At 36.1% G+C, this 21840-nt stretch overlaps 1 protein-coding gene across 3 annotated transcripts in view; it reads left to right on the forward strand.

The window, feature by feature from the left end:
* The window catches only part of smg (sterile alpha motif domain containing protein 4 smaug), a 522350-nt gene that overhangs the window by 393180 nt on the left and 107330 nt on the right, over positions 1–21840 (forward strand). For all 3 annotated transcript variants that reach the window (XM_090369606.1, XM_090369605.1, XM_090369604.1), the window contains one exon: positions 293–862. In XM_090369606.1, coding sequence (XP_090225732.1) covers positions 293–862 — 570 coding nt within the window. The remainder of the gene's footprint in view (positions 1–292; positions 863–21840) is intronic.

The raw sequence follows: 21840 nt of genomic DNA on the forward strand, positions 1-21840 counted from the left end.
TTGTGTGTGTGTCATATATTGTTCTGATTAAAGTGAGTGTGTGTGATTTGTGTGGCTACCAGCTAGTTAATATACAAATTATGTAGTATACCACTAGATCTGGTTATTTGTTACTGGTTTTCCTTTATTATCAGTAAACAATAGTTGATTGATCTCCATATTAATTTGAATAATATAGTCATAGCAGATTTGGTAGCATAATTTAAAGAATTTTATTTATTATAAAAACAATTATACAACATTCCCATGTGATTATATTATTTTTTTTTTTTTTTTTTTTGCTCTTGTTTAGCTTTTATAGGTGGTCTTTGCAAAGAAACCAAAGAGACAGCTGTTGCCCATCTGCTATCCCATTTACCCCTGCTGCATCCTGGAAATGAAGAAGCAAAAAATCAGTACTTGAGACTGATTCCAAAGATCATTGCTCACTCCATTGAAAATAGCGTCCATATTGAAGAAAGTCGCCAACTGCTTTCATACTCTCTCATCCATCCTGCCATTGATGATGATGATCGAAGTTCGCTTCATTTGTGGCTCCGACAGCTAGAAGCCCGCATCCGCAGTTATAGTGTATACCAAGGTCGCCTTAATGGTACTGCTGAAACCATTACAACTATAACTAGTGGGACAGCTGTGGATAATTTTGGAAATGGTCCATTTAGTTCACTTGGAAGGCTCGAAACGTGGCGACCTAATCCTCTTCCTGGTATCAATGGTAGTTTGACTGATGCAAATGGTTATCCTGTTTTAAATGGATTGGGTAGCAATAGTTTGCCTCCAGGAATAGGTGGAAACCACTTGACCCTCCATACCATGAATTCTGCACCCCCTGGTGGGATTTCTAACTTGTCTTCCCACCCTGGTAAGTTTGCATAGTCTGAGTTCCAGTTTTGTATAGTTTTAAATAGTGAATTTTTTTATGTTTATCCAAACCACAACTTAAGTTTTGTAGTATCTTATACCACTTAACTAATTTTTCTCTCTCCTAATTATCAAAAATTCATATTTTTCCATCACTAAAAATGTTGAAGACATTTCCTATAGATTTAATATTATTAAATTGTCTTCAAATTGAATGTCTCAAGAAAACATAAGCTTGCTTTCTTTAGGTATTTATTATCTATTGCTTAAGTATAGTCCTATGAAATTGATCATGGGCTATGCTTAAGCAAAAGGTTAAGTGCATTTAACAATAACTTAACTTTTTAGAGAGTGGTTTAATGATAGCTTTGTGCAAGAGGTGGAAAGTTACTTAGCTTCAAAATCTTTGCCTTTCAAAGTTCTGCTTCTTATTGATAACACGCCAGGACATTCAAGCAGTCTAGAATTTGACCACCCAAACGTTGAAATTGTGTTTTTGCCACCCAACACCACATCACTTTTACAACCGCTAGACCAAGGTGTGATTTCTGCATTTAAGTCCTATGTTAGGAGAACTTTTACTGGCTTAATTGAAAAAATGGAAAGGGAGTCAGACTTAACTGTAAGCCAAAGTTGGAAAAATTATAACATTGCAGATTGCCTGATCAACATCAAGACATCAGTTGATGAGATAAGTGCATCTACAATTAACGCGTGTTGGCAAAAATTGTGGCCAGAAGTGGTTGTTGCTAAAACAATCCCTAATGTCAATAAACTGGTTGCCAATATTGTAGAAATCGCACAGGGAATAGAAGGTGGGGGCTTTGAAAACATCGATGCAACAGACATTCAGGAACTTATTGAGACTCATGCAGATGAAATTACAATAGAAGAGTTGGATGAATTAGTAACAAGGTCAAATGAAAACCAAAATGATCCTGAGGAGGAAGATCTCGACATTGTTAGACCAGAGTTAAATAATAAGTCATTAAAGGAAATCTTTAGCCTCTCTATACAACTTTCAGAAAAGGTGGTGGAAACGGATCCTAATTTGGAAAGAAGCATCAAGTTTAAACGAGACCTAGAACAATTATTCTTGCCTTACGGGGAAATTCAAAAGGAGCTCAATAAAAAAAAATGAAGAAACAAACTTCGATTATGAGTTATTTTTCGCCCAGCAACCCATGTTCTTGATATGTTTTTGAAAGGTTTCTTTAAAATGTCTAATAAATATGTACAGTATTACATTTAATAAATTGTTTCTTATTTTCATTTCGATGCCTTATGCTTGTATTTTTCTATGTACTCTCTACGTTTGTCTATGTACATAGTCATTATGTAGGTAAATACACATATGTACAGACAACATTTTAGACTAATTTTTGTTATATATTTCATACTTTGGAACGGAACCATTTTATTACCATGGGCGCCATAACTCAGTATTCGCAGAATTTCTCAGGAACGTAACCCCCGCGAATAGCGTGGGTTTACTGTACTTTATTTTTGTCATTAACTTGAAATTTATGAAAATGTCAAATTGAGTGAAATAGTATAAATTATATAGTCTGGGCTTGCTTTCATTAAACAAATACAAATATCAGGTTACAAAATCCAAATATATAAATTTTTTTTTTTTTTTTTTTCTCTCTCTTAACAACAAAGTAACTTCTTCATATAAGAAAGTGTATGCATTCAAACAGTTTGCCCATTTCTAACTTAAACTGGTCAAGGGTGTATTAACTAGGATTAGAGTAGTGTAGACAAACACTGTTCTTTGGTATTGGCAACCTTTTAGTTGTCTTCATTTGTTTTGTAATTTGCCATTCAATTTCTTTATGGATCTTGGGAAATTTAGTCCAGTTTCATTACCATGGTTTTCTCTTATCCAGGATTTCTGAGGCTCTTGTTTTTGTTTTCATTAGCTCAAAAAAATGAGATTCCAGAACATCACGATAAAAGGGAAAGAAACCAGTGGCACAATAAAAAGATGTAAACTAGTACTTGTTTAAAGGTATAGCTGTCACATGTGATGCTGTTTTGTGCTTTAGAAATCTGACAGTATTGCTCAACTTTCTCACAAAAGAAACTTCAGATGTATCAGCAACATTAATCTGGGCCTGGATGCTAATTAAAGAGAATAGAGTTCCCTGTAACTAATGTGCAATTTAAGGCTAGCCAAAAAACCTTTCATTATGTATACATAATTTAACTTATACGGACTACAGTTTATAACTTAAAACTCCTTGGTCTATATTTGCAATATTCAGTTGGTGCCCAGACTTCTTTAAAAAAAAAGTGTCATCTATCACTCCAGTGAAGTTTTATAATGAAAGTGTGTATTCAATGTTAGTTACCTGAAGCCCCATTTAATTAATGGTCAGTCAGATTGTAGTGAATTTGGTATACCTATAATCCACAACAAGGAAGAGAATGACAGAAAAAAAATTTGTTCACATACCACCACCACCACCTTAGCAGAGATAGAAATGATGCTATTGCTAATGCGTTTTGCATGTTGTAGATTTAAAGGCTATAGAAAAGATTGTTCTTTGGTACAGCTGGCCCTTGTTATAATGCGGTTTGCTTTATGTTGATTCGCTGTAACGCTGTTCTTATATTATAACCCGTATCTGACTATAACGCTGTCACAAATCACAAATATAGCACTCTTTTACAGATGCATTTTTGGTATATTTAACGAAATAGTTTCATTTGATGGAGTCGACAGCTTGAAAATGAATAGCAAAACAGCATTAAAACGTTTCCCACGCTGACTCAATTTTTTCGCACACCAATTTAAAAGCAGTACAGTGACTTGTTACATAGTTCTGTGATCAACATTTTAAAAAATGATAAAGTACATTGCTTGTAATATTTACGTTAATGCATTTATCCAAAGTCTAGTCATCACTCGGTACAGTATTAGACATAGTCATAACGGACAGTTTACTCTAACATTGAATCGTAATTAATGCAACCAACAGTTACATTTTCAAAGAGTTAATAATGGCAGATAAGAATGAAAAAAGCAATGTCTGGACACAGTACTAAGACTATAAATGTAAGAAAGACTTGAATTTTAAAATTAAATTAGATGTTTTGAAGCGAATTGATTGCGGTCAACGAAAGGCAGATGTGTTGATCTGGCAAGTTTAACTGTAAGAACAATTATAAAAAATAAAGAATTAATTTTAGCAGCAGGAAAGACAGCTGTTCCACTGCAAGCAACTAGGGCTAGGCCGGCGATTAGGATTGAAATGGAGAGACTTCAATTTTATTGAAGTTAGTATCCAATGCAGAATTCACTTAAGTTAAATATTATATTAAAAAAAGAGATTAGCCTATATGATGATCTGAAGAAAACTCACCCAAAAAAAAAAAAAAAAAAAGAACCATTTAAAACTAGTAAGGGCTGGTTGAATAGATTTAAAATCAGATGCTGCAAGTGCAAATCAAGGAGCTGAAACTTTAAAAAAAAACTTCAAATTATTGAAGAGGGATATTATGTGTTATACTTCAAGTTTTTAACATAGATGAAGCAGGACTTCTTTGGAAACGAATGCCTAAAAGAAGTTTCATATTGAAAGAAGAAGAAAAATGCCAGGTTTCAGTGTCAAAGGATCGGTTGACTTTATTGTTGGGTGGTAATGCTGCGGGGGATTTAAAATTAAAGCCCATTTTAGTTTACCAGGAAGAGGGCCAAAGTACAACCAAAATCGACACATTTTTCATGATTAAATTCATCAATTAAATTCGTGATTTTAATTGAAATTAAGTTTAATTTTGATACGTAAGTAGTTACCACATAATTACATATGTATGTGATGCAGAATATTTTATATGTACAAATATTTGAATATTAAATATTTTGACCAACATTTGTGCATCTTTCACTACCGTTTATTATTCATTAGGAAATATCCTATGGCACCGACCACAACTCACAAATACATATGTTACCATATGAGAATGCGGTGCTCGTTTAGCGCTCTTTTTCTGGAACGAATTATCAGTGTTAAGTAGGGGTCACCTGCTTTTGTAGTAGTAAGCAACATGATTCTCCTTTACAAGATTGCGCACTCCTAGTAATTATTTCGCATACGCTGTAGCGATGCATCAGGGCTCCAGAAATAGCAGATGACAGGCCCTCTGTTTCCAGCATTGGAATATTCTGGAACCATCTTTGTACACTGTTCCAAAGTGTAATGCCTAGAATTCAATATGTATATAGGATGGAGCACTATTTCACATTGTGTTGTCTTTATAGAACCTGTTCTAAAGGCATTTCACTAATGAAGAGGATCAATTGATCCTGGCTGATGCTATGGCCAACCTGTTTGTCCTGCTTTACCAACTGGCTTTAGGAATACTTACGAGTGCTGTAATTGTACTCTTAGTAACTTGATGGATAGCATCATTTGCCATGTTACTGTTGGCCATGGAATGCACTGACCTGCATGGAACACAGATTGTAATAATAATCCAACAACACTATTTTCCCTTCCAAGACAATGGCTCTCTTTCTTTCCTAGTGGTGGAGGGAGATGTTTAAACAATTTTTCTGCCATTCCTGTTCCCATGTTGTGGACTTACAAATACATAAAATGATATTCTGATTTTACCATTAGATAGCACTGCAGGCATTTCTGAACAGGGATATTCTAATTATAAAGACGCTATATTAACAATTCCAAGTTAATGTCTATTAGGTGTTCAACCCTATATGAACACCTACTAGACATTAACTGACAAGTAATTCAGTACACGCAGTCAAAGATTTGTTGCGAAGTAGCAAAAAGTAAGGGGAGCTGAACTATTACTCTCATGCTCATCCCAAATGCTTCCTTTTCATCTCAGTTTATTAGTTCCCAACTACACTAAGGGTGTGGCATTAAAACTTAAAGGAGCCACAGCAAGCAATTGATTTTTGGCACGGTGACCCTGTTGACCCGCCACCTGATTCCATCAATGACAGTACTGTTACAAAATTTGACTAATGAAATATCAATTCCTAATTGCAGCACTTAAAATATTTTCTTTAGGCTGAAAAACCAAGATAATTGGGTTCTCCTCCTTCCCCCCTTTATATAGTTGAATGTGGAGAAGTGATGAATAAATTCAGGTTACCATTATAGCACTAAGTAAAGCAAGAGCATTCACTAATTTCATATTGGATGATGAATCTCTGGCCATTTGGGAGTATCAGATAATGTCTACTATGCTAATAAGGGATGACATCCAGAGAATAAATGTCCCTACACAGCCTCTCCAAAAATGACCAAAGTTGTTATCAACCAAATGCATCAAATTCCCCTCTGCAGAGGGGAATTTGAGTTTTGATGGCCAGAGCAGTCTGAATTTGATGGCCAGCAATTAATGTAAACCCAGAACTTAAAGGTTAATTAAATAGAATATCTGTAACATAGATTGTAGGAAAATTTTTTTCAGAGAGAGAGAGAGAGAGAGAGAGAGAGAGAGAGAGAGAGAGAGAGAGAGAGAGAACAAGCTTCCATCTGGTGTTGTGGATAGTTTGAATAAATTTAAGGATTAAACAAATTTTTAGAAAGATGGACAGATAATGGGTAGTTTATTTTATTTATCTATTTTTATATATATATATAATTTTTTTATTCTTTTGGTTGATCTATATAAGCTTATTTGTATCATCTACCAGTATAATACTAGAGACGCTTCTTTTTTGTGGGCAGATGTTAACTCTTGCTATAAGGGAAACCAGGTTGTAGCTGTCAACTTTCATTGCAGTAAAATAAAAAATGTATAAATGGTCATGTTGAACAACTTATCTATGGATAAAGTCAGTTCCCAAATGAAGCACATATTTAGTGACCAAACTGAGTGATTAGCTGTTATCCTTGCTTTCCTTTATATGAATTTATAAGTTAGTAAAAAAAAAAAAAAAAAAAATACAATATACAGAAATTAAAGCCAAATTAAATCTAATACCAACATGTATCTTATTTCATCTTCTCAACCATCAGCCAATGCATGATACTAAGTACTATAGGTTCTAATACCTCTTGTGTTTAGGGTTTTCATAAAAAATATATTTATACTAGGAAAGTTTTGCAATATGACGCAACAATGAATCACAGGAAGCTGCATGTTGAGACATGTTCATACGTGCATAGTAGCCGCCGCGCCAAGTCGATGGGCTCAGTTATTCATTAGTAGTGAGAGTGTAAAGTGCTTGCGATGGCATCGTGGTCACGAAATGAGATAAGGACAGTTTTGCGGTATAATTTCGTGCGTAGTTTAACCATAGACCAGTGCTTAGAAGAAATGACTCTTGCACTAGATGATGATTGTCCACATCGTACAACGATATTCAGGTGGTATAGAGAATTCCAAAGGGGAAATTTCACTCTGGAGGATTCTGAGAGGCCGTGAAGGCCACGAACGTCAGTTACGGAGGAAAACGTTACTGCTGTGAGGAAAATGCTTGACGAAAACAGGCGAGTGACCTACCAACAGATAGAGGATACTTTGGGCCTAAATGCACCAGCAATTCGTTCGATTCTGCAAGATCATTTGCACGTGAAGAAACTTTGTTCTCTCTGGGCGCCGCATCAACTGACTGAAGAGCAGATGACACGACGTGTGACTTGGTGCCGAGAGATGTTAAAGTTTGATAAGGGACAATCTCGGTATGTGAACAACATCGTGACAGGTGACGAGACTTGGCTGTACTATTACGATCTGCCGACCAAGGCTCAAAACAAAGTTTGGGTCTTTGATGATGACGACACACCCGTAATTGTCAGAAAATCCCGACTGTAAAGAAGAAAATGGTAGCTGTATTTTTCAAATCGAGTGGAATTGTGGAACGTGTCGTTTTGGACACGCAGAAGACAGTCACAGCTAAGTGGTATACTGAACAATGCCTGCCTAAAGTCATTGGATCTATGAAGAACCTGCGGCCAAAGTCAAGAATGGACACCTGGTACCTCCATCACGAAAATGCTCCAGCTCACCGCGCCAAAGCCTGCACCAAATATTTGACCACGACAGGACTGAAACTTCTGGAGCACCCTCCCTACAGTCCAGACCTTGCTCCCTGCGACTTTGCACTGTTCCCGCATGTGAAAATGAAGCTAAAAGGGAGGCGGTTTTCCAGTGATGAGGACCTTCTACAGGCTTGGGACAACGAGTGTGCTTTACTCCCTAGTGAAACTTGGCAGAACTGGTTTAAAGATTGGTTTCGGAGGATGGAGAGGTGTATTGAATGTAGAGGAAATTACTTTGAAAAAATTAAATAAACAAAGCTGTATTGCAAAACTTTCCTAGTACCATTTGTATATACATACCAACCATTCCATGGAGCTAGGAAATTTGCAATTAGGTTTTGATGTTAGTCTCTTCCACTGAATTTGGATAACTTATTGCCTACCATATGAGCTGGTGAGTCTTACTTGATGTCTTGAACTTACCATTTCAAGTACTTCAGTGTTTTTAGTATATTGCTGAAGAATCAAGAAACATGGCAGTCTCTTAACTGTCTTATAAAGACAAAAGCTGAAATATCAAAAATTGCTAAAATCAGAAACAAAAATTACTTATTGTCATATTTAAGGTTAATAAAAAAATTAATTTACACATGAAATAAGAAGATAAGCAAATTTAAAAATACTGAAACTTTAATAGTGAAAAATATATTATCTTAAATAATAATAAAAAAAATAGCTAAATATTAATGTTTTCATCTTCTGCTTTTATAGTTGGCATCACATGGAGGAATAAATACTTGTATGCATATAAGTTACCTGTGACACAAATGGAAATATCAAAGGCTACATATTCCTGTCAAGCATAGATGCAAACTGGATTTGTTACTCACATTTAACGACTAGGCTGGTTAAACTGTCTTTTTGACTTTCTCGGGCAGCCACTTTCAGTGGTTGTTCCTCTTTTTAGCATCCATCTGAAGTCTGCCATCATATTGACATTCCTATCCCTTTTTTCTGTTTCTTTAATATACTGTTCAAATCTCTCAAACCCCCCCTGCTTCAACTATCTAAATTTTCTGGGAAGTAGTTGAGATTGAGAGTGCAAGAAGTGTACCTTAACACTTGTATTGCAGCCTAGTTTTCTGAACTTTTCCAGCATGTCACTCAAGATTCTGATAATCTGGGTGTTTGTATTCCAAAAAAGCACTACATACTACAAAAGCCAATCCATGCATCTCTTTCAGCTTGTGATTCATGTATTCTTCAAATACAAAGTCTAGTAGTAGCTTTTAGATATGAGGTCCTTCAGATTCCAGAATTTTTCCTCCTGTACGTAAGCAATGCCAATTTAGTGCAAATATACTTGAAACAACTTCCTTCTTTATGTAGGGCTTGGATGAACTGTTTCATTAAACCTAACTTTATATGCATAGGAGGGAATAGTCCTTTGTTTTTGTAAACTAGTGGAACATTCTTTTAATGCTCATTAAACAAGTTGTCAGACTGTCTTTGTAGCCACACATTCCTTTTCCAATATTTCCCACTTATGCAGAAAGCAAGAATTTTTTTTTATGTAATAAAGTTGGCTGAGTAGCAAATCACCACACACTAATAGTCCATAAACCTTAGACTGAATTTTTTACAAAAGAAACTTATTTTTGTAGTTTAATTGTGTCAAATAGGCTACCGGAATAGATGCATATGTTTCCATTATGTTGGATAACTCCTTTGAGAATTTGCTTTAATGAGTCAAACAGCCTCCACTTTGATTGGCAGAAAATTCCAAGTAAGTTCATAACTGCAGGAATATTGTTGCAATATAGCATTGAGTCTTCTTTGGCAAAAAAAGGGAACCAATTATTTTTCACAATGTCTATAACCATGAAAAGACTGCTGGGGCCAGCAGATTCTTGTATTTCAGTCTTGATCCTAAAAGCTGTGCAGACCCTTTGGGTAGATTTAAATCTCACTAGATTGTCTAGTTCACTTTATGTAAACAGTTGTGAATTTCATCCTAATACTTTATATCATCCTCTAGATCACAAATATCCGATTTGTGATCTAGAGGATGATATAAAGATGGCTGATGTTCAAGAACTGGTGGAGGTGTTACCAGTAGTTCAGGCTCATGGGATACTGACCTTACACTTGAAGTAATGCTTTTGGGATACACCATGCTCTGCTTTGTGTGGCGCCTCCGTAGCCAGGTGGGAAGGAGCAGCAGTGTGTAGCACACGCTTCTTGATTAGACCGGGGTTCGAGCCCGTCACCACCAAATACGGAGGATGCGGAAAGGTCAGGTGAATGACCACCGCATACCCCGGAGCAATATGGCCCTAGTTGCTAATGCTCCTAAAAAAAACCAACATAACATAGCTCTGCTTTGTTCTTCACATTATAACCTGCTGCATTTACAGAGCAAAAGTAGCAGTTGTTAGTGATCCTGAGGTTCCCTCCATACCATGGGAATGACAAGCTTCAAGGCTCTTTTTACCACAATTTCATGCCCATGACACATGTATGCCCACTTTTTGTGGGGGAGCCAACTTTTATCTTGGTCACCTAATTTAATTCCAAAATACATTCATATGTTTTTTGTAAAAATGATGTCCTGCCTTTGTTTATCCACAACATAGTTATGGCAAATATAATAAAATATATATAGATGGTTTGCAAAACCAAAAGTTGTCATTGTCAAGGATATAGAATATAAAAATTGTGTTAAAGAAGATGTAGTTATCAGTCCACACATTACCACATCTTTGACAGTGAGTATTTTGGCTTTCTTACTCATATTTTGTGCTTTTGGAAGATGTCACCTTGTATATATATTTTCATGCATGAGGGGCATCCATATGCTTCATCTCATAAATACACTATAATTATTCTTGACAAGCCATTATTCAGGGCGTTGGTTTAGTCGTGTTAATGTTATAATGAAATGGGCTGCTGCTCAGCAGATTAGAATCCAATTGATTTGTATCTGAGATTGTAATAAAGGCATAGAATACCACAGAAATACCAATTGGTCACTTGGCAGCATATTCAGGATGCCATTAGAAATGTGCCATACATTCTGAAGAATGTAAGAGCCCCTCCCTTGTGCAAGGTGCATGTTTTGCTTCAACATAGTCACATTTTACTGTTTCCAGAAATAGTTCCATTATCATAAAATTAATTTTTGTTGAGACTTATGCCATCTTCTTGCAGACAAAATGCAGGAATAGTATAGTGTATTAATATATTAATTTTATATTCTGAATCCAATTTGATTGTAGTGTCTTATGTTATGTACTTCATGTCACAGATGTACATAACTTAAACATTATATATGAAGTGATTTCATGAAACTTTAACATTTTCTTAAAAACAGCCATTTTCGAGAGAGAGGTCAGACTGTCATTTGTTGTATTCACAAGATAATACAATATTGTAGGCAGACATGTTTTCAGGAACAAACATTTTTCTGTTTGAACAGATTTTGTGAGGAGTGATATCTAGTGAGTATGGGCTTGGCAAACCCAGGGTCCTGAGCTGGATATCATCATTCTTCTCTTTCTTGGTGATTCCTTTCTACTTCTCTCTCTCTCTCTCTCTCTCTCAGGGGGTAACTTGGGAATTTTTTTTTTTTTTTTTTTTTTGGCTGGTGCAGCATAAGCCTCAGGCTTCCTTGTACCATATGGCCATTAATAATAATAATAATAATAGTGTGAGCAGAGGAGCACATTTCTGGAGGTCACTATCATAAAACAAAAACAATCTGCAGTTCCTGGTTTATTGGACTTTTCAGTTAGTGCAATCTAATTATAAATGGGTAATAAACCTGATCCTACTGCATTTGCAATGATACCAATAGCTGGCATTCTGTGGGTTTTTGTGTTATTATGGTGAAATGTTTCTCCTTCCATGACATCTTCAATCATATAAAAATAATAATAAATTTGCAGAATTTCTTCATTCCTGTTTTTTAAGCTATGTTAACTGGTCTCACCTGTGCAATTTGTGTGCCCTGTGTTCATCATTATTGATTACTTATCTTTTTTACTGATTTAAATTTACGATAAAGTCAATGAACAGAAATATCAAACAAACTTCTTATCTTGTCAAGATAAAGCGACATATTTACTCTAATATTTATTTATTAGAAATTTAAAATGCTTAAACCTGTGTTAGCAGTTTTATTGGTTTCTAACTTTTTTAGTTTTACTTACCAGACTGAACCTCCCCCCCCCAGTGCTCTGCCCCATCCCTATTTTTCCCATAAGCCCTGTTTTTAATGTGCGAAATACCATAACGTAGAGATTTTTAGGAGCACATGTATAGTGCTATAACATGTTCCTAAAAATCTCTGCTTTATGGTATTTCTCACATTAAAAAGAACAGGGCTTATGGGAAAAATAGGGATGGGGCAGAGCACTCAGAGGAGGAAGGGGGGGAACTTCAGTCTGGTAAGTAAAACACTAAAGTTAGAAACCCAATAAAATTGAGTTTCTAACTGTTATGGCAGAACTCTCTTTACATGTAAAGGGAGGTTGTTCTAGAAAACAGAAGTTGAAGGAATAAATGAGAAGAAAAACGGGTTCTGTGAGTTTGAATTTGGACAGTAAAAGGATGCTGATTGGTTTGTGACATGTGTTCAAACTGGTTTGGTAGGGAGGGGAAATTATAGAAGTAAATTCAGAAGAATAGTGTTCATGGAAGTATTTACAGAAAAGCATGCATCAGAAAATGTCTGAGAGACATTTGTAAGAGATGGATAATTAATTAACCTAACTGCCCTTGTTTGAATGGAGTTTAGAAGCATGAGAGGTTTGAGGACACCTACCCAGATGTGGGAACAATATTCAATGGGAAGGCAGATTTGATTTGTATTGAGTGAGCAGTTTTTCAGAAGAAAAGCAACACTGAAAATGAAAGAAAACCCAGTTTTTTTTTTTTTATATATGCAGAGAAAGCAATATTTGCAATATTTATGCCAAGAGAGATTAGAAGTCAGGGTGATTTCTGTAATAGCAATATGTGATCTTGTCTAGAAATCAAAGTGTCGTCAAACATAAGCATAGGAGCAAAAGAATCCTGATTGCAGAATAAGACAGGGCTAAGTTGAGGATTGAAATTAAGTAGTCTTTGCCCACTGGAGAACGGAATTTAAGGATATTCGAAGTTGGTGTTTTGTGCAAGACAAGATTTCTTCAAACTGCATGATGGATTTTCATGTGCTATCATTGGAAAAACTATGGACAGAATTTCCAGCCAATAGAAGGTCATTAATATAAAAGAGGAAAAGAGTGGGAGAAAACTCAACCTTTGGGAATACCAGCATTAGTGGAAAAGTTAAAAGATGGAGTAGTCTACCATTTACCTGCAGTTGTTAAAAAAAACAGTTGACAAATAATAAAATAGAAGCTTATTTAGAAGACCTTCATGCAAACACAATCAAAAGCCATTGAATTTTACCATAGATGCTTATATAAGCTGATATATCACCAGTCTATTAGTGATGGAACCTATACTTGTGCTCATTGATCAGATGAAAGGTGTCTAGATAGTTTAGGCATTTACAACTAAATTTCCAATTTTCCAAGCAGATGGAAAAGCATCAGTGGAATAAAGTGTAAAAAGGTGACACAGAACAGAAATAAATTCTGGTGCATAGGTTTTGAACAAGTAGAGAAATACCATTAGGGCCTGATACTTTCTTGTCATCAAGATTGTTAAATTCTTCCGACATACTTTTGATAGAAGACCACAGGTGATGTTGAATAGTCTACTGGGAATGATAGGAGGTAGTTTACCCAGATCATCAATACAAGAGTTAGAAAAAATGTAGGATGTGAGCAAGGTCTGCTTTATCTGTTGTGACACTAGAGCCATTGTGTTTTAAGTGGTTGGAGTAGAGATGGGAAAAAGTTGTGGCCACTAGCCGTAGTAGCAAAAGACCAGAATGTTCAACTGCCATTTGGACAAGAAGCAAGTTTTCTACCCTTAGCCTGTTAAAAATCTAGTTTGAACTGATTAATAATTGCTTTACAATTGTTACAAGCTTAGGCAGAAAACTAACTCTTGAACAGCCTTAGTGTATTTATTGGAAAACCAGGATTTAGATCAAGGATGAGATTTTGACGTGGCAGCATGGAATAAAGGATTTCATCCTTACAAGAATCATTTCACTGATAAGATCCGAACAAACATTGGCATCAAATTATTTAAAACAGTAATCCAACCAAGTAAAAGAATAAAATAGAACTCGGATCATCCCATTTTGCATTCTTGTAATGCTGAAGAACACTAGGTTGAGAATGGCCATGAGAAGAGACCAAGTTGTGATCTCAGGTGCCTATTGTTGGGATATCAGAAGTGGTGTCACACAGACATAAGCAGTACAGAATTGGAATTTAGGGAGTACAATGTCTACAGGAAGGGTGGAAGGGTTATGCTGTTAGTTAAGAAACACAATATAAAGTGCATCCAATTGATGTTGGTGGACAATGAAATGTTGAGGCTGTTTGGTGTGACATAAGCACTGGGAAAGGAAAAATGAGAGTAGGTGTGTTTTATAGGCCTGATGAATCTGATAAGTATAATGAACAATTGTGCAGAGAAATAGTGGGCCAGTAAATCAGAACGTCTTATAATGGGGGATTTTAACTATCCAGATATTGACTGGAACTTGTGGTCAGTCACTTGCACATTAGCAAGACTTTTGTGGATTTATTGGATGAGTGTTTTCAACAGCAATGTGTTAGGGAGGCAACCAGAGGGAGTAATAAGAATTTGCAGATAAAGGAACCACTGGGTGATAGTGATCAAAATGTACTGATGTGGGAATTACTTAAAGATGTAATGACCATCAAGGCTAAAGGGAAGGGCTTTTGCTTTCATAAAGGTGACTACAGAGGTCTCAGACAGTTTTTAAATTCTGTACGGTGGGATCAACTGATAATGCTACCAACGTTGAATTCTAAATAGGAAGCCTTCAGGGACTTAATTTTGGAGGCTACTAGGCTTTTCATTTCATCTAAGAAATACTATTCAAGGTTTAGGCCTAAATGGATGTCAGATGAACTGAGGCTTGTGGCAGAGAAGAAAAATGTATGGGATGCATGTAAAGTATCAGGTGACACAGAAGCCTATGGCAGATATAAACTAGTCTGTAATCAAGTTATAAAGGAGGTTAGGCAGGTGAAAGCAGATTACGAGAAATTCTTGGCAAAGGATGCAAAGAGTTCTTTACTTATGTAAACTCTAGAAGGAAAGAGATAAAGACGGGTTGACTATTGATGATGGGTTGACTCTGATGATGGGTCACATAGATGGGTTGACTATTGATGATCATGCTAAGGTAGCTGATAAACAATGAGTAATTTGCATCCTCATTCACACATGAGGAGTTATTCAATGAGGGGAGTGCCAGAAGTTTATCAAACTAACAGGGAGCTAAGTGATTTGTAATAACTGAGAGCAAAGTGAAGGAGAAATGTTGAAGTTAAACATAAGGAAGGCACCTGGGGTGGACAGGATCTATCCAGTTATATTAAAGGAGTCAGTAAAGGAAGTAAGCAAACCCTTAGCCATAATTATGAGAGCTTCCTTGGACTCAGGGGAGGTCCCCATGGACTGGAGGTGTGCAAATGTATCACCAATTCACAAGGGGAGTTCAAAAAGTGACACAACTAACTATAGACCTGTTAGTTTAACTTTTTCTGGGGAAAATAATAGAATCACTAGTTAAAGAAGCATTGCAGGATCATCTAGACAAGACTGCAGTAATAGTTAAGATGCAGCATGGGTTTGTTAAAGGGAGGTCTTGTCTGACTAGTTTGATTGGATACTATGTGGTCACAAAGGAACTGAATGCCAAAAATAATTTTGATATCATATACTTTGATTTCATGAAAGCTTTTGATACTGTTGCACATGGAAGACTGCTGTACAGATTGGAGAGGTATGGCATTAAGGGTAAATTGCTACAATGGATAAAGGGATGGTTGATTGGGAGACGACAGAGTGGTAATTATTGGACACTGTTGTTCGTGGACAAATGTTATTATTGGAGTTCTCCCAGGGTTCGGTGTTGGGCTCATTGTTATTTTGTATATTTATCAATGATATTGATGAAGGTATATCAGGTTTAATGTCCAAGTTTGCAGATGATACAAAGGTTGGCAGGGTTGTTAAAGACAGTATATTACTCCAACTGGATCTAGATAAGTTGGGCAAATGGGCTGAGAAGCGGCAACTGAAGTTTAACATTGGCAAATGCAAAGTACTGCATATGGGTAGCAATAACCGAAGAGAAACGTACCAACTGTGTGGTACTACACTCAGGGAACTGGAAAGTGAAAAAGACCTGGGGGTATTTGTGCACTCAAATATGAAGTTTGCTGAGCAGTGCAGATGGGCTGCCAGGGCAGATCATGGAGTCTTGTCAATGATATATAGGAATTTTGCTAGCAGGAACAGGGGAGGTGATTATCCTGTTATACAAGGCAATGGTCAGGCCACATCTAGAGTACTGTGTACAGGTCTGGAGGCCTCATTTTAGAAAGGATGTAGAGTTCCTGGAACGAGGACAAAGAAGGGCAACAAGATTGGTGATGGGGAACAAAGGGGTGCTGTTACCAAGAAAGGCTTAAGTTCTGCAAATTGCAGCACCAGGAGAGTAGGCACCTGCAAGGTGATCTGATAGTGTTGTACAATCAACTAACTGCTGGCTAAAGGTAAATTTATGCACAGTTATTCTATAACTGCCTTTCCTCAATTTGAATGGGTTGAGCAAGCTGAATACTGATGAGATTCTCCCTGTTGCTCAGATTAAGAACCTGAGGGGGCACAGTTTCAAATTGAGGAAAGATGGTTAAAGAATAGATATGCAGAAATTTGCCTTGAGCCAGTGGGTAGTTGATTGGTGGAAAATAGACTTCCATCTTTTGTTGTGGAAATAGCCTAAATAAATTTAAGGCTGATCTGGACAGGCATTTGAATGAATGGAGGGCTGAAATGGGAGGTTTTTTTTTTTTTGCTGATGCTGTATAAGCTTGCTTTCTTGCATCATATGCTAATGCTATAAGATCCCTCACCATGAGCTTGGGAGGGTTGTTTGTGAGTAAGTGTTGGCTGTGTGGTTACAGTTGTCTGGTATTCTGGTAGGTAAATGGAATCTCTGCAAGGTAATTAGTAATTACAAAACCCCTAGTACCTTGTCAAGCTGGGTCCATGTGACTAGAAATTTGAATCTAGCTGGGGTTCTGAACATTGAAACTACCAAGGAAAATTTCCTCATTATTAGGAAAGTTGGACTGGAGAAAAGTCCAGTTTTTTCCAAAGAAAGGAAGGCTGAGTTCCAAGTGATTAATGGAGTTGTTGGCAGAATGTTAGTGGCAACAGATGAATCTGACAGAATGAGTTAGAAAGATTTTAAGCCAAAGAAGATTGAAAAGAGGAGGAGATTCCAAATTACTAAGTCTCTGACAGGGAATATCAGAGTGGACATATACACAAGTACCACCTTTGAAGTGGAAGGAATTATACAGAAAATAATTATGACAACTGAAATGAGCAGTGGTTGAATCAACCAACAGTGGGACTTCTTCAGGAAAAGTAAGTTGGGCTTGGCAGAGTTAGTGCAAATGGACATCATTGAGATTAGATCTGAGACTAGAGGCAGGTAAGATTTATACTCAAGCTGATCCAAATGCCTCCTAGAGTTTCCAATAGGTTCAGTCCAACCACTGCTCATTTCAGTTGTCATAATTGAAGGCCAGCCAGTAAGCTAGTCCTCAAACACTGTTTTAGAGTTGTACATTCAGTGTAAGGAACATTGTATCTTGCCATGATGCCCATCATTACCTCAAAAGAAATCATTACCTCAAAAGACATCAATCATATTGCATGGTGGAGAAATTGTTGTAGAGGGATTGCTAGAGCTTTGCTCTGAAGACTAAATATGGGTTTCACCACTTCAAGCCTCCAGTAAGCAATGTGATGGTATTACACAATTTTGATTTGATTTACATTATTTTGGTTTATAAATAAATCAGCAATTTATTATTATAATAATTTGCATTTGAAGTCTAATACAATCTTTAAGACAGTGTCTTTGACCATCTTGGCAGTATTTGATTCTGTTGCTGTCAATAGCTAGATTAATGTCAAATATCATTTGACATTAAATTAAAAGGTGTAGAGAATAATTGTTCACTTGTATATGCTTCTAAATAATAATAACTTTTATGTGAAATTAAATTAGAATGTTTCATTTTTAAAGCACATTAATAAACAGTTTATTAAACTTTGCCTTAAGGTCTGATCATTCTTTTAGTTTTAGTGGCTGCAATTAATTTTTGAAAATTAATTTTATGGAACTTTTTCAATATATATTCTTCCCCCTCCCAATTAATACTTGTGCAGTATTAATAGAAAAAGGCAATGAAAATAACTTTAATATAATAGCCTTTTCTTTAAAATTTTCAAATCAGCTGTTGAATTTGCAATAAGTCTTAAGTGTTGTATAATTATTAATAAATATAACCAGTTTAACTTAACTGGAAAACTAAAAATTGCCCACTATCATATGAATTAGCCATGACATTGCTTTAGAAATTCATCTTACGTGACAATAACATATCAAAGCAAGTGTATCTGAAGTAGTTCATAAAAGTATTGATTTGTAGTTGATTTCAGTATTAATAAAATACACTTTATGATGACAAGCCTAACAAATTGTTTTACTCATTTTTCTTAAAGAAACTACACCTTTATTTTGTCCATATTCTTTCATGACTTCTTTTAAAAATCTTCACATTTTCATCGGCTCAATATTTCTTCTCTGATATTAAAAGAATTTTCAATTCCTTGAAAGCTGCCTCTGCAGCCAGGTGGGAAGGAGCAGCAGTGCGTGGCACACGCTTCTTGACTAGACCAGGGTCAAGCCCGTCACCACCAAATACGGAGGATGCGGAAATGTCAGGGAATGACCACCGCATATTCACGGAGCAATATGGCCTCAGTTGCTAATGCTCCTAAAAACCAAATAACAAACAAACAATTCCTTGAACAAAAATAGTGGTGTCAGTTATGCTTGTGCTTTCATCAAATGTCAATGAATAATTTTCTAGACTTTGAAATTCTAGATTTTAAAGTTTCTTAAATCATTTTGGGGCACTAATTTTTTTTTAGTTTTCTTGAAAAAAAAAGTATTTTTTAAAAAACCTGTTTTTCAGACACTGTCAATTTCAAAATACATTCTTTAATAAACTTGCCATATGAGTATGCTTTGAGTGTTTTTAACTATTTTAGACCTTATAATGAAACTTAGGTTTAAAGTATTTTTTAGTCTATTACATTTTGCAATCAGTGTTAGCTGACTAGGAGAGACTTTGTTTTCACTTTGACAAATTTATAGCATAAATAAGACATTGTCTTTTGAGATTATATTCTTCACATGCTCTGTTACTTCAGACCAAATTAAACATATTGGTTTATCTTTTATATTCATTTAAAAAATTCTCATGATGCTCATCTTTCACAGTCCACTTTTCTTATTTTCCTCGGTGCATAATGACAAAGGATAAGTGTGGCATGACCATATTTGAAGTGCTACTTTTCAGAGCAAGCACAGCATGAATGCAGTAGGTAAATGTCAAGAAATGCAAGCAGTCCAACTAAAAGTTGCAGAATTATTCATAAGTAACTGATATTTTTCACCGATGGTCTGTTTTAATTGACATTAATTTACCACAACCATATGCTAGATGCAGTATTCATGCAGGCCAGAGTTGACTGGGGGGGTTGCTGAACCATCCTTTATAGGGGTGGGTAACCCTGTGTTGGGTATCTTCTGAACAGCCTGAAAGCATATAGAATTCCTTTGAAAAACTGTCTAGTACTTAGTGTTGATAATATCCCTACTTATGATGAGCTTAAACTAATCTAACAAGGGTATCAAAAGATATTAAGCATTTTGTGGTAATACAAATGAGGCACACCTGATTTGTGTGCTGAAAAGGGCTTTTCTGTGAAAGTGGGTGAATATTTAAAAATCTATCTAGAAGAGTCTTCTTTTTCCTTGCCTTCTTCCCATGTTCATATGGGATTGGCATTATTAAATTCTTTTTATTTCCCCTCCACCTAGTCTCTTGTTGGTATAGGATCTTCATTCCTCTTCTTTGCATAAAATCCACAATCTCTCTCTGCTCTTTCCATTCATCGTCTCAATGTTCCTATTCTAACACTTTTCAACTCCATCTCTAGCTGAACTAGCTTCTTTAACCGGACTCCTTTGTTCGCTAGCCCTGACACATCTACTTTCCATCAATCACCTTTTGTTTTGGCATAGTTTTTACGACCGGATGCCCTTTCTGATGTCAACCCTCACCATTTATCCAGGCTAGGGATTTAAGCTGCTGATCTGCCAAGCCTTACGCAGCTATATAGAAGTGGTAGCTCTTATACAATGGTGATGTTGCAATTTAATAATTTTACGCAATTTATACTGAATTTCTAATCCCACTGAACAAGCAGGTGAAACTGCTGTAGTTCTTTTATCTCATGAAAATGGCTGATTCGGTAGAATGGCTGTGACCTTGAAAATAACAGTAATAAATAACTCAGCAACACGTGAGTATTTTTACATACAATTTGGTATCCTGAAAACTTCTACCGCAAAGCTATCAGGTAGCACAACTATTCCGCTAATAATTCCCAGTGACTGATTATAGTTCCTTAAAAATTGACCTTAATTTCCTGTTTTCCTATATCCAAGAATAGTAATGATTAGCCATTTTTTAAAAAAAGTTCCAAGTTGGAAAATGAAACCACCTTTAGGTCCCAGATCTTAGCCTATCACTCACCAACACTTATTTTATCTAAAATATAACTTCTTTTTGAACAACACTTCCTGAAACCTTCTCTATTAACTAATTTTAATAGTGCACTAATTTAGCTAGCATACAGCTAGTGCTACCACTATCTAGAAAGAGTCATAAAAGGAAAAAAATGAAGTTTTAGTTGGTGCATGACACTTGAAGTAGAATTGTTCATGTTGGCTATCTAGTAGAACTAGACACCAACATAGCATGTCAGCACTTTGCAGAGCAACCAAATTGAAAAGTGCAACAGTGATCACTAGTAAGTACTGACTCACATCCAAATTTACTTTGTGGTCAAAAAGTTTTGAAATTAAGACATTCTTGAACTCATCAAGAAAATATTTGAGAATTTCAAACTTAAAAAGAAATCCAAAGTTAGTAGTGGCAAATGAGAGCAAGCTTATATAGCATAGAGGAAAAAATAAACCTACACACTTCACCCATCTATTCCCTCCAAGAATGTCTAGTTCATTGAATTTATTCAATCAATGAACTACCTGTTGGCTGAAGGCAAACTTCTGTGCATCTATCCTGCAATGCCTTCCCCAACTTGACTTCTTGTGATCTTAAAATGCCTCAGTCAGATCTTGCTGTGAGTGCCTAGTCTTCAGGTGCTGCAATTTTTTTGGAACTGAAGCCTTTCTTGGTAAGAGCACCCTTTTGATTCCTTCACCAATCTGGTTGCTCTTCTCTGTACCTATTCCAGCAGATCTACATCCTTCTAAAATGAGGCCTTTGGACCTGTATATAATACTCAAGATGCAGCCTAACCATGGCCCTGTACAAAGGCATAATCACCCCCATCCTTGCTAGCAAAGTTTCTGTATATTATTGACAAAACCCCATGAGCTGTCCTGGCAGTCTGTCTGCACTGCTTGAAGAATTTCATATCTGACTTCACACTTACTCCCAGGTCTTTCATTTTCCACTATCCTGAGTGTAGTACCACATAGTTTGATAAGTTACTCTGGTATTACTGCTATCCATAGGCAGTACCTTGCATTTGTGAATGTTAAACTTCATCTGTCATTTCTCTGCCCATCAACCTAATTTTCCTAGATCTTGATGCAGTAGCTCACCCTCATTTCTGTTATTAACCATCCTGCCAACCTTTATCATCTGTAAACTTAGATGTTAAGCCT

Source organism: Mastigoproctus giganteus, chromosome 3, assembly GCF_048544385.1.
Source record: "Mastigoproctus giganteus isolate SK-2022 chromosome 3, ASM4854438v1, whole genome shotgun sequence".
Taxonomy (NCBI): Eukaryota; Metazoa; Arthropoda; class Arachnida; order Uropygi; family Thelyphonidae; genus Mastigoproctus; species Mastigoproctus giganteus.